The following is a 12,827-nucleotide window of genomic DNA, read 5'->3' on the forward strand; positions in this document are numbered from 1 at the left end:
TAAACAACTATTAAACCTCCAAATACAATGGCACAGAAGTTAACAGCTTTAAGTATGTCTGAGTATGACATTATGTTGGTAAGAGAACCTTTTCACATTGTTCTTTCAGCATTAAGGCCACTGGGCTATTCTAACAAAATGCCAACAGCTATTGAGGACGTAACAATTTAACTCTTCAGTTTTTCAAGCTCTCTTGGCAACTGATGAGGCATTTAAAAACTAAAAGAATAAAGTAATTTAAGCACGATAAAAGAATTTAAACAACTAGTTCCCCAGAAGATGGAACAACTCATACACTTCTTACTACACTTGTACGTTAGCTGGCAATAGAGAGCAAACTGAAGGTGACCCAATTTGGGCACAGCTGTGTGCTCACTGACCTGATAAAAGGCGCATGCTGGGGCCTGATGAACACAAAAAGGCAGACGCCCACCAACTGCTCAGAAGCCAGCAGCACATACTTGTAATCTCTTGATATAGTCTTCTGCAGCTCAGCAGCCCAGAGCTTTTGATTGGTTGTGCTAGAAGTGAGATGAAAAATGCCAGTTTTAAAATAAATCAAGTGAGCAGGTATCTAAACTGTTGAGCTAATTGAATAACCTTCATAAAACAACCTAAACTAAACCCTGAGGTAGCAAGGCAAAGCCAAGCTGTGAATGGTGCTCAAATGCCTCCTAGCAGAGATACAAGCTGTCATGACATCATCATTTCAAATTCAGCCTCATAAAATGCTGCCTCACTTTTCTCAACACCACAGACAACGTTAGGAGCCAGGGCTATCTTTCCTCTGTTTCTGAGGCTAGACTAGAGGAGCAAAACCTAAGAATTTTTATAGGGAGTTACTTCCTAGCCTAGAGCTAAGTTAATATTGGAAAACAAGATGTCCACATCTTTGATCAAGAAGAAACTTCCTTAGAGACCTAACAGACTATGGTTTTCAAAGCTAGTATTGGAAATAAATGAAAAATATCAGACCTGGAGACAGCGTTAACCAGACACAGTGTGAAATTAGGGGATGACAAAATTGCCACTTTGTCCTCAAGACAAAAGCCTGTGTTACAGGCTTTAGATGCTTTTTCCAACGTGTTACAGCTAGATAAACACCAGAAAACATGCAAAATGGGCAGACAAAAACAACAGACAAAGTGAATAGGACTACACATCAAGACTTCACCACTGGTAAAAATATTTTTTCATAATTTCCTTTACTAGATTAGAGAAATCCAGACTCATTGATATACATGCAATTCATGGAATGACAACAAAACCTGACAGTGTAGAAGGAAGCCTTGCTTTATACAGACCAAAATTTGATGCAATACACTATATAAAGGCATAACAACAATACATGGTTTTGGAAAGAATTTCACAGGACTTGCTGTTCCAAGTAATAGGAAGGCACAGACAACGCAGAATGCTACAACCTCAGAGGTAAATTCCTTCAAAGTATTAAATGAAGGAAAAAGTTGAGGGGCTGCTGAAGGTCAATTCAAAATATGGCCAAGTACTGACTATTTGGATCCTTGAGATTACATTAGACATGATCTAAGTGATCACAGCTTTGCTAGGGAAGCTGAGATGAAGTCTGCAATCCTGGGACAGAAACTGGCAGAGAGAACTGGAACACAGTCAAAAATTAACCCAGACTAACCCCAACCATTACAAAACAGAACAACAAAATAAACAACATTTTGCTCAAAAAATGTGATTATCAACTAAACAGTACTGTACAGATTGTATACCAACCTGGCATTCACAATGTTTCCTGCATTTAACTCCACCATTTCTTCAAATCCAATGGCAAATATGTCTACTGGCTTGCTTTTGCGATCTGCATTTAAATATTAAAAAAATCTAATTGTAATTTACAATTAAGAACCAAGACAATATACATCTGTTTTAATGTTTATGATCTAATTATGAAGATCAAGAGTTTTCAAGAAAAAATTGTCAGAACACAAATCTTACCTTGGAATTCATGAATTCCAGCTAACTTTGGTGCATCTAGAAGCCAGTCAGTGAGGGTCTGATTTCTAAAGGCAATACTTCGAAACTGCTTCCCCCCATTGACATTCCACGTCCCGACACAGACTCTAATTTTTTTCGGTTTTGCATACTTATAAAAGTTTTCACACATACTCTTCAGCACTTTTACAGATGCTGCAAAAACATTTGAAAAGACATTATTTTTATATAGAATGTTTCTCCAGGAAACCTGGCAATGAGATCTTTTCCTTTAAAAAATGGCAACAAATCCATGCACAGACATATAGGAAGTTAAACTGTGAAAGCAAGATGAATGCAACTTTTCACAAGGGGAAGTACATTTGCAGACATACTACTTGTCTGGGTAGGATACTGACTGATTGAAAGTCAGCAGTAATTTGCTCAAAGTAACATATATATATAAATTATACATAAAAGAAACATAATTTCTATGTTTTATAAATATCTGTCATTCTTTCACCCTATGTATGATTCTCTATGGAAACCACTATTTTTCATACATGCCAACACAGGTATCTACCTCATTTTCACAGAGTACATTCATGAAATTCAATCTCCATTGCAAAACCAACTGACAGATATGCTCACTTCTAGAAGTGTAAAAATTACTGATATACTACATTTACTAAAATAGGTAAGGCACATTGTTTTATCATATAAGCCACAAATCTGAATTATTTTTAGGTCAGTTGAATTCCTAGAATTCTGCTTTAGTGAGGAAAGTAGGCTAGGATTCAAAACAATTAAACTCATTTCCCTGTCACACCAGCCTTCCTCTGTGCCTTGTTTCTATCTGCCAGATGGGAGAGAGTGTAATGACCCATCTGTAAAGGGCATTGTGAGAAACAAATAAACAAGATTATTCAATGGTCAGACACTAGAGTTACAGAGATTTTAAAAGTCCCTTCGTGAATCAGCTGCATAATACAGTCATACAGCTATATTTTCTAATGCAAACAAACAGGTCTGAATATTTTTTTAATTATGCTTTTTTTTTTATCTCAGTGGAAAAGAAATTGCACCAGGTGTAAACAGTGTTGTTTGCATTGTACTTTACCTAAGTGATATCAATTCACCTATTTTGAATAATCTCACAGTTATGAGACCCTGTGAGAATCACATAAACAATATTAGATGAAATTCTTCCACTCACTGTGCGCTGTCTTGCAAATTGATCAGCTACTGGGCACAGTATTTTCACCCAAATCATCACAACAGGATGATTAGTGAGTTGTTGTTGTCTTTTTAGTTATTCTTTTAAGCTTACCACTTTCAAATTTGCTACAGAATCTTGGCTACCTAATTAAAATAAAAATCAGGGATTCTCCAGCTCTCATGGTTTTGAAACAAATGGAAAACAATAAAATAAAATTATATATTTGTTGTTTGTGAACTCTTTCACTGCTGAACAAACCATATATCCATATATGGGCTAATCACATATAAAAGCCAATGAACTCACTGGTGTCTCCTTGGGGTACTAGAAGCAAATCATGCTTGGGATCATGCTTTCCTTACTGTAACCCAGGTAAAACCCAGGTAAGTCAACAAAACAGCAAGGATCTAACAGAATACTTAAACACTTCAGGTAAGAGCCAAATACTGAGTCTACTCCTGTCTCACAGCAGGTGACACTCAGGAAGTCTACCAAATGCCAGAAAAACCTCTGCGGATCAAGAAGGTGACCGCTGAAGAGAAATCAATTCAAGAAATGTACCCACAATATGCACAAGTACCTAAATCATCCAAAGGATTACCTGAATCTGAGGAATCAAAATAGCATCACAGACACTGTGAAGATCTGCACAGATTAGCCTTCACAGTACTCTGAGCAATTTGAAAAGCAGAGTTTGGTCTTTTATTCTCTCCAAATCCTTTTTCTTTTGCAAAATTAGCAATTTTCAGCTTAATTTTAAACAGTTACTCCAAATAATTCGTATTTGCTACCAAACAGCTTTAAAGAAAAGCTGCAAAATAGAGTAATTGCCTATTTGTGCCATTATCATGAACTCCTAATGTGAAAAGTCTTTCCAAGATAAGGATCTGATTTCAGAAGTGAACTGACAATATGCTTATTACAAGCATGTAATTCATACCTTTAAACTAACAAGCTTTCTGAATTGTAGAATGACTCTTTTTCTAAATCAGAATAATAAAAAAACCCCAAATTTTCATGTTTTCCAAAATACTGAGTAAGCCCACTGTTTTTCAGAGCTCCTGAGCCTCCCACATACATTATTTTCCTACACATTCCTAGCTATTTATCTTGTCAACAAAATCGTATCTCACTTTACAATGTTTAAAATCCAATCAATTATATTTTCTGTTTTTTTGCAGAAAAAATACTATTTCTCATACTAGAAAGGCAGACATTTGGAAATCAGTTCTGCAAAGGGAATATTGATTTTAAATTCTTGGTGGGATATTCTATGCAATTTCACTACAACATCCAAATTACTGTAGGTATATTTCAAGATATGCAATTTGTATCCAGATGGAACTCACAGTGAAATGTCAGATCAGGAACTGAAAAAAATGTTGACATGTATGACTCTTTGTGAGTTATAAGCTAGGCTGATACAGTCTAGATGGTAACACCATAAATGACAATGTGACTGTTTTTTCCAACAAATGGCTTTTAAAACTGACAAAGTGCCAACAAATCAGTTAATTTCGGGTGCTGTGGCTCAGATTTCATTATTTAAGTACCCAGTAAGAGTTAAGTAGATACAGTAAATTGCTGATAGAAAATGCAAAGCTGTAAAGGGAAAAAAAAACATTTAAAGCTCAAAAATACAGATTGTTTGAAGTGGTTTTCTAACGGGAGGTATGTGAGGGGGAGAAGCTTTAAACATTTGAGATGTATTTGAACAACAATCTAGCCAATGACAAATCCTCACGGTTTCTTCCAAGGATCCTCTTCAGTACCCAGGGCCAGCAGCTACTACTCAAGCACACAGGTTCAGGGGATACTCTGCAAAACTTTGCTATTCTCTTAAAATGGGAGACTGGTCTGAACAATTTTTAACAGCTTCCTTGTTTATTTTCCTCCTTCTCTCCCTTTATCTTCCCAGGTATTAAGAACATACTTTTTTTCCCTGCCACCCAGAAACTAAGCATCGGATCTGGTTTCAATGAACCTACTTCCAAGAGGCAGCACAATGAACCCTATTAAGGCAATATAGCTCAGACATGGATGTTTAAATTTTCTCAACATAAACTCTGAACATTCGAGCATTAGGAATATAATATTTTAAATAATAATTTCTGGGAACAAAGAGACAATGACGTGTTGCACACCTGACAAGTACTTGCAGCTCTCCCTTAAAAACAACATGGAATATGCATATGTCGTATCTTCCCAAATAAAGCAGCTTCATGTAAAGAGCTTAAGTTACAACAAAAAGGAGCATTTCCAGTAAGAATTTTAAAATTTTGAAAATTAAGTCTGAATGCGTTATGCTGCTTATGTTGCTAACTTACAATGACAATAACTAAGAGCTTTCAGCAGCTTCTTAAACTGAAGAGATCTTTCATGCTATTTTCCTCTAACTGGCTCATCCCTACATTCTCAAAGTAGAAAATCAGAAGTTAACTATAAACTTGCCACTTCAGGCCTTCTCTTCACCAAGAGTTTTACCCAAATAGATGCTCTTATACTCTCACTTTGTGTCATGTGCAGAGGTAACTGTTATCTCAATGGTTTTGACGGTACTTTTGCTCCACAGAACACAAGTGTCAGCATACTATTTCAGATCATTCCAGTGCAATTCTAACCTTGGCTGGGAGATACTACAAAACCAATTCTGTCTCATGCAAGAACACAAGCTGGTAGAACCTTTTAATGGCAAATAAGATGTTACAAATTGCACTGAAGAATTTTTAGCTCTTACTCTAAACAAAACATGTAGACAACACAAAAATACACGAGCTCCCAAATCAGATAAAAAAGCAAATTCCTCTACAGCTAGAATAAACCATTTTTAAAAATAAACCCCAAAGAATTGGTTGCCTCTTTTTCTAATATTTTTCATCTCTTATTTTCATACATTTTCACTTTCTTTGTATTAAAGAACTTTTCTTGGAGTAAGGGATTTGAGGGCACAGGAGTGCCAGATCCAAACACTACCAGGAAAATTGAGCCCACAACCAAGTATTATGTAAATAGGCACAAGAAGAACAATAGCTGCTCAGATATTTACAACTTAGTTTACTATACCTGATTGTAATGATTGCTCTGAAACTATGGATGCAGTAAGAAGGAAACAAGAAAAAAATTAGTCAAGTAAGTAATTGTTTTTTAAATTTTTCTAGTAACATGTGAGAGACATGCTGTAATATACAATTTATTACACATAACCATTTGCATCAGTTAAAGCACATCTTTTATGCTGCAAAATCTAAAAAGTTGTACAACAGTATTAACAAATTGTCTTTTCTTGCTTTATTAATAATGGATTTACATATGATAAAGTATTTCTCTAGTTAATTCACCACCCAGCAGACAATGCAAAGACAGTATGTTCAGTGAAAAGGGATTAATGTTCCTCAGCTGACAGAAGCTGCAAATAATGAAAAGATAGCTTGCATTCACAGAGAAAATGAGAAGAAATGAAAATGACTTTCAACTAATTTTGAGGTAAGGCTAATTTAACACATTCAGATATAGGAAAAGTTACAATAACACAAAAACTTGTGGTAAAGGAATGAGAAGAAAGGAATCTTTCAGGTTTCACATCGAAAATATAAAAATACCCACAATCTGAAGAGTTAAAATGGGCAAGAATTTTTTTCTTGTGCCACAGATTTACACTGAAGCTTTGACACATTTTTCTCATTCTAGGTTGAAAAGTGCCCAGAATAAAGGGGGGGGGGGGGGGGGGGAAGAAAACGTAAGAATGTTATTAATCCCTAAAATTGGCAATAAGCCACGATTCAGGACACTCTCACCTGGCATCTTAAAAAGAAGACTCAAATTTAAGTTCCTTCTTTTCCCAAGAACTAGCTCATCTATTTTTTACTATCCCATAAGAGTATTCTAAACACAACCCTCTATTTCCCTGCCCATTACACCTGCAGAAGGATGGAACATGACTGTAGTCCTGGGGACTGTGTAGACTACAGGATGCTGTGGTTCAGCTCCCTGTTCTGATGAGGTGAACCATCTTCCTGACACCAGAGCCCCAAGTGCCACATGGCTACTCTGTCTGAGCAGACTTTCTTATTGAAATCTTTCTGATTTTGATGTGGAAATTCACACACAGACTGACAAGCTTTTATGGTTCACCCGTTCTCACACAAAAGCCCCATTTTGTGATGGAAAACCATTCATCAGGAATTTTCTTATAGCTCCTGTTATCTTAAGTTTCTTTCATTCCCCAAACCCCTTTTTGTTCCTCAGTATCTTAGAAACCACAATGAAGATAAGCTTGAGAAAAAAATAAATACGCTCTATCTAGTTTAATACCATGATGAGAACTTCTTCACTGACATGACGGATCAAATTAAGGAAGACATCTAGCAAACAATAAACCCCCCATAATATTTTAATAAATTAGGATTTTCTTTCCCAAATTCAGCATGTAACTGCCACAATTAACATTTGCTATAAATGGATTTGAAGAACTGAACAGAATATATCTATCGTGCATCTACAGTAAAGTTCTGACAAATACACTCCACAAATATTTACCCGTAACACCACCAGACATCATCAAAATATAAACAGTAAAGAAATTACTGCAGCATGTTAGTTTGGTAATATTAGTAAAGCAGAGGTAACTTTCATCTTTTAGTAAGCCAACAGAACATAAAATAGCATTTACACTTTCCAATATTGCTTTGAAAACAGACTCCATATAGCTTTCTTACACCAAATAGTTATCAGACAGATTAAAATCCTGAAAGACACATACCGCGTAAACTGCTGGTGGTTAAGAGAGCCCGTGCTTTATCTGCTAAATCACTATTTAGGGTATTTCCCAATAACAAAACATCAATGGCCTCCTGCTTGGAGCTATCAAAAAAGTTATTTTGAATCGTTCTGGTCACAGAACGAGCACCATCCTTCAGCTTTCCAGCCTGTTAGGAAGGAACACGTATAAGATATTTTATATTGGACACCGCTCACAATAACATCGGCAATATTCAGTAACATATTTGTAAACTGCATTAATGATTTTATAATAAGGCAATTTCCTTATTTACATGTTAAAGTCTTCTGAGCCTACTGTACTACATTGTGCTTTTTCTTTCCCCATCCAAATGCTAAACCATACAGTAATACCTTCAAGGCATATCTAACAACCAGATTATTCCAGTTTGAATTATCTGAAGTAAACAAAACACTGCAGGGAGGGGAATAACATTTTTCCCCCTAAACCCTTGGTCTTCAAAAATCAAATTGATATAGTGCCATATATAGACCATGATACGGGATTTTGGGCTTTTCCCGAAATAGTGAGAGATGAACAAGCACTTGAGTCTAAATGTGATGATACATGAATATATATGTATGTATGTATATACATATGAACATATTAGTTCAGAACTCACATTCTGAAATATCGATGTTTAAAAAAAAAAGAGATAGCTTCAACTTATTAAGACCCCTTAACTTTTTAAAAATCATGCAAGTCTCATGCAGTATCCCAGAAGCAACATATACACTAATCTATAGCTTACATATATACGAAGACACTGTCGTTGCACAGACTGCACACAAGTGCCATGAACAGTGAGTGCTCCAAAGGAAGCGTTCAACTACCTGAGCTAAATAAGAATCTCCAACAGATGCACTACTACTACAGATATTCCCTGCGGGTCAGACACCTGGAGGATAATGCAATCAACATGTCAAGCAGTCTCACACTCGATTCAAAACCCAGCAGTATTAACCTGTGTACACAGCACAGACAATGACAGGCACAAAGACGTATTCTTGATTACACGGGTCATTGCATTTTATGAATGCAAGTGTATTTTGCCTGTGAGGTGTTATTTAAACACATGCTATTGCATGTATATGAAACATAAACTGTAATCCATCAGGGATGCTGCATGGTATAAAAAAAACCCCTTCAAGTTTACAGCTTGCATTGTTCATGAAGGTCTCTTAAATGCATTAAAAAAAAAAAAGACAAAAGCTTAAGAAAACTACAAAACGAACCCATCATTTAGTTCTATTAATAGCACTAGGCAACAAGACAGAAACTACTCTTTTGTCAGGGGTAAGTAGTAGTGAATTTACACCATGATTTTTGGAAGACAATGTGGATGAGGTGTTAGGGAGCATACTGTTGCAATAGCATTTTAATAGGATGGTGCTCCCTTTCTGTCAGACAATCTATAACTTATGGCACGATCAAAAAAACCACACTCACCATTCACATATCAGCAATTAATTGAAACGAACCCAGAGAAAGCAAAAAAAAAAAAAGAGTAGGTAAGGAGTTAGATGTTACAAGTATTATAATACTTTAAAAGGGACTGTTTTTCAGTATAGAAATGCATATCAACACATTTAAGGTTAAAATATTTTTTTTCTCCTATCCTAAATTTCTGGGGTTTTTTACTTCTAAGGACTCTTGGACTTCAAAGAATCAGACTGAAGAGCAAGAAAAGAACTTCAACCATCAAACTTTTCATTTGAGAAATGAGAATACAACTAACAACTTAGAAAAACTATCTGTTGTTATATATTTTCAGAGTACTCAAGAAGATACTCAGTAGTGACCTGGTCAGGTTTTACTGAAATAATGGCAAATATTGTATGGTTTTGCAAGTAGTAAAGACCCTCTTTGAATAGATGGACTTCCATCAGAGACACTGTGCCTTATTTGTGAGATGTAATACTCATTAACAGTTGTACCAGAGCAGGGATCCTGTGTTATTACAAAGACAGCAGAGTAAATGTACTCTGTGTTTCAGACATTAAAATGGAGGCATAAATACAGTAAATGCATTTTACAAAGTAAAAAATTTAAATGGCCAAATGAATGTCAGAAAATTATTAATTTAGGAAAAGAAACAAGTAAGGTTGAATGAGAAAGTCAGGAGAAGGGGAGATACCCCATAAAATACCTACTGTAGTTTTCCTGACAGTCTGGGAGACATTTTTGTAAGAAAATAAAACTAAACACCTTTAACCAAATTCCACTCTACACTAAAATAAAAGCAATTCCCAAACGAAAAAGTCTTGTATGCATCCATTAAGGGTAGAATAAACAACAATTCTATTTTACTTCTTTTTATGTAGCTTACTGCAATGCCTTGTACATGTGCAAAGAAGGACCCTGATATGGTTTGAATGAACAAGTGATGGAAAAACAAAACAGTCAGCTATGAGTACACAGTATACAATACAGAATGAGAAGCAGCCCATTCTTGAATAAAGGAACAGTATGAAAAGAAATTCTTGAAGGAACTAAGGGCAATAATTACTATGGTTCAACATTTGTCTTGACATGTATCACCTAATAAGAGAGAGATTTATGGAAACAAAAAAACCAACATTGTTAGAAGAAAAAGAAAATAATTAGAAAATGTGAACAACTCGGGCATCAAAAAAGCCCAAATAAGTTGAAGAGAAACAGAGCATTACACTGTCATGTAGTATGGAATTGTTACCACAGCATTAGAAAGCAAGGCACAAACAGAATTTAGGGTTTTTTTTCACTGATTGCAAAACTAAAAAGAAACAGCTGGAGGAACATGCAAACAAAAAACCCGGCTGCAACTGAGTAATTTTAACACTGTTAATGAACACTAAAAAGTATGAACAACAATGTCCAGGAAATACAGTGACACAGTGAATGAAACTGAAACATTAGGAGGCAGAGGTACAGAGAGAAAAATGAAAATATTCAAAGAAACTAAAGCTGACTTGAATATACATTTTTCTGAACTATGATCTAAAGAAATGAAAGCTTTGAGCCTCATCCTTTCCTGCAACAACGCTGTTATCTGGGAGGCATGGGCATGATTGAGAAAGGATGTACTGAAACAAGATCTGGTTATCAACATAACCGACCTCTTTATGTTATTTTTTTGTTGTTGTTTAGTTGGTTGGGGTTTTTTAGGATTACAACAAAGGCACATTTAAAAAAAGAAAACCTCATAATTGCTATATTAATTACAAAATCTGTAAAAACCCATAAGGAATACTGCTGAAGTTTCTATTAAATGTACATTACCTTAGCTTTCCCTTCAAGGGCTCCAGTTCCAGCATAAATTTTACTGACAGAATCACCATTCACAGACCACATGGATCGGAAAACTTCCTGAAAACGAGTAACCAACTGAGGCTTCTCAGCTAATCCCAACACCTCCAGCTGTTTTGTTAGCATCTGCAACAGTTGAAGACAACATTTGCAAAAGAAAAATGTTTAAATGCATTTATTAAAAGATCCATCGTTTTTTCAGCATATGTGCACAAAAAAATCTTCGGTTTATAAGTATCATTCTGAGTAAACTGACAGCATGCCATGTTTGAAAGGGTACACCATACATGTAACTTTAGCCTCCAGCATTTAATTTTCTTTTAAAGATAGGCACGAATGTAGGAAAAGAATTACGTAGTTGATTTGTAAGTATTTTAATTTAAAAATTCAGTAGTTACAAGGTAATCAATTTTTGGTTCCCAAGTCTTTCTACTTACACAATTTAGAGTTAGAGCAATTAATTTTTTTCCCAAAAAAGCGTAATACCAAACACACTGACCTCTATTACCTCTGCAGCAGCAAAAGAGCATGTGATCAGTGAAACAGGAATGGCGTCTCATTCACTCTGTTTTCATGCATAACACACTGCAATCCTTTATCCTTACCAGTCAATATATTTGAATTAATTTTCCACAATGCACAGTCTACATAAAATGCATTTAAATTGTACACATATAGTACACAGAAAATGCATGATTCTATGATTATTTTGCATTTAGATACATTACTTAAAAGTCACGCTATGCCCATGGATGTACAATGGGACATTGTACCTTGTGTGAAATCCTGGTTTATGAAATCATGATTAATTAAAAAAAGTCAAGCAAGTTTCTTGTGTTTGTGGCTACCACCATAATACTAAAAATAAATACAAAAAATTAAAACTAAATAAAATGCTATTTTCAAGAGCTTTAAAAATCTTTAAAACCTTGAGGTGTCCAACAGCAAGGAGTCGTCTAAAATGATGAACATATAATGACACAAAGGCAAAATTCTGAAGGTTGGTCAGAAATTAACAGAAGTTACAAAAGGGAACTTGCAGATAAAATTAAGTATAAATAAACAAGAAGCTTCAGAAATTAGGTGCTTGATACTGTAATTTTAAGTGGTTATCCAGATCTCAGTACTTGTTATATTAAGTATTGATCATGTTAAAAAAGCAAGAATTTAAATATCCAATTTAAATAATTGTAAAATTAAGCAGCTCATGAGGATTTACTGTTTTCTTCTTCTTCATTAGTTTTAGACTTCTAGCTCTCACATATTAGCTGAAATCATAATTTCAGCTCTCACCTGGTCTAAAAAAAAAGAAGAAAAGATAATACTTAATCCAGTTCTTAAAAGGATGAGAAAGGATGAGAAAGGAAAAAAATAGAGCTGCAAAGCTAAGTTTGCTTAATTAGTACTATATGTATTAAAACTGTATAAAGGTTCATTCTTATGTCATACAAAACTACTGTATTATCAGCAAAATACAAGAGGCAATGTTTTTCATTCCTTGATTCAAGCTTGCATTTCTATCTACAGTAAACTATTGTAACTCCAGCAAACAGATTTAGGACCAGGAAAGACTTTAGGTAATCATTTGTTTCTCCCATG

General features: G+C 35.1%; 1 protein-coding gene across 4 annotated transcripts in view; it reads right to left on the reverse strand.

Annotated features, from left to right (window-relative positions):
* SYNJ1 (synaptojanin 1) overlaps positions 1-12,827 on the reverse strand; it is a 62,786-nt gene that overhangs the window by 26,030 nt on the left and 23,929 nt on the right. For all 4 annotated transcript variants that reach the window (XM_080612159.1, XM_080612157.1, XM_080612158.1 and 1 more), the window contains 5 exons: positions 11,202-11,354; positions 7,923-8,088; positions 1,969-2,160; positions 1,747-1,831; positions 381-521 (listed from right to left, as the gene is read on the reverse strand). In XM_080612159.1, the coding sequence (XP_080468285.1) occupies positions 381-521; positions 1,747-1,831; positions 1,969-2,160; positions 7,923-8,088; positions 11,202-11,354 (737 nt within the window). The remainder of the gene's footprint in view (positions 1-380; positions 522-1,746; positions 1,832-1,968; positions 2,161-7,922; positions 8,089-11,201; positions 11,355-12,827) is intronic.

The sequence above is a fragment of the Psittacula echo genome (assembly GCF_963264785.1).
Source record: "Psittacula echo genome assembly, chromosome: 3".
In the NCBI taxonomy this organism is placed as follows: domain Eukaryota; kingdom Metazoa; phylum Chordata; class Aves; order Psittaciformes; family Psittacidae; genus Psittacula; species Psittacula echo.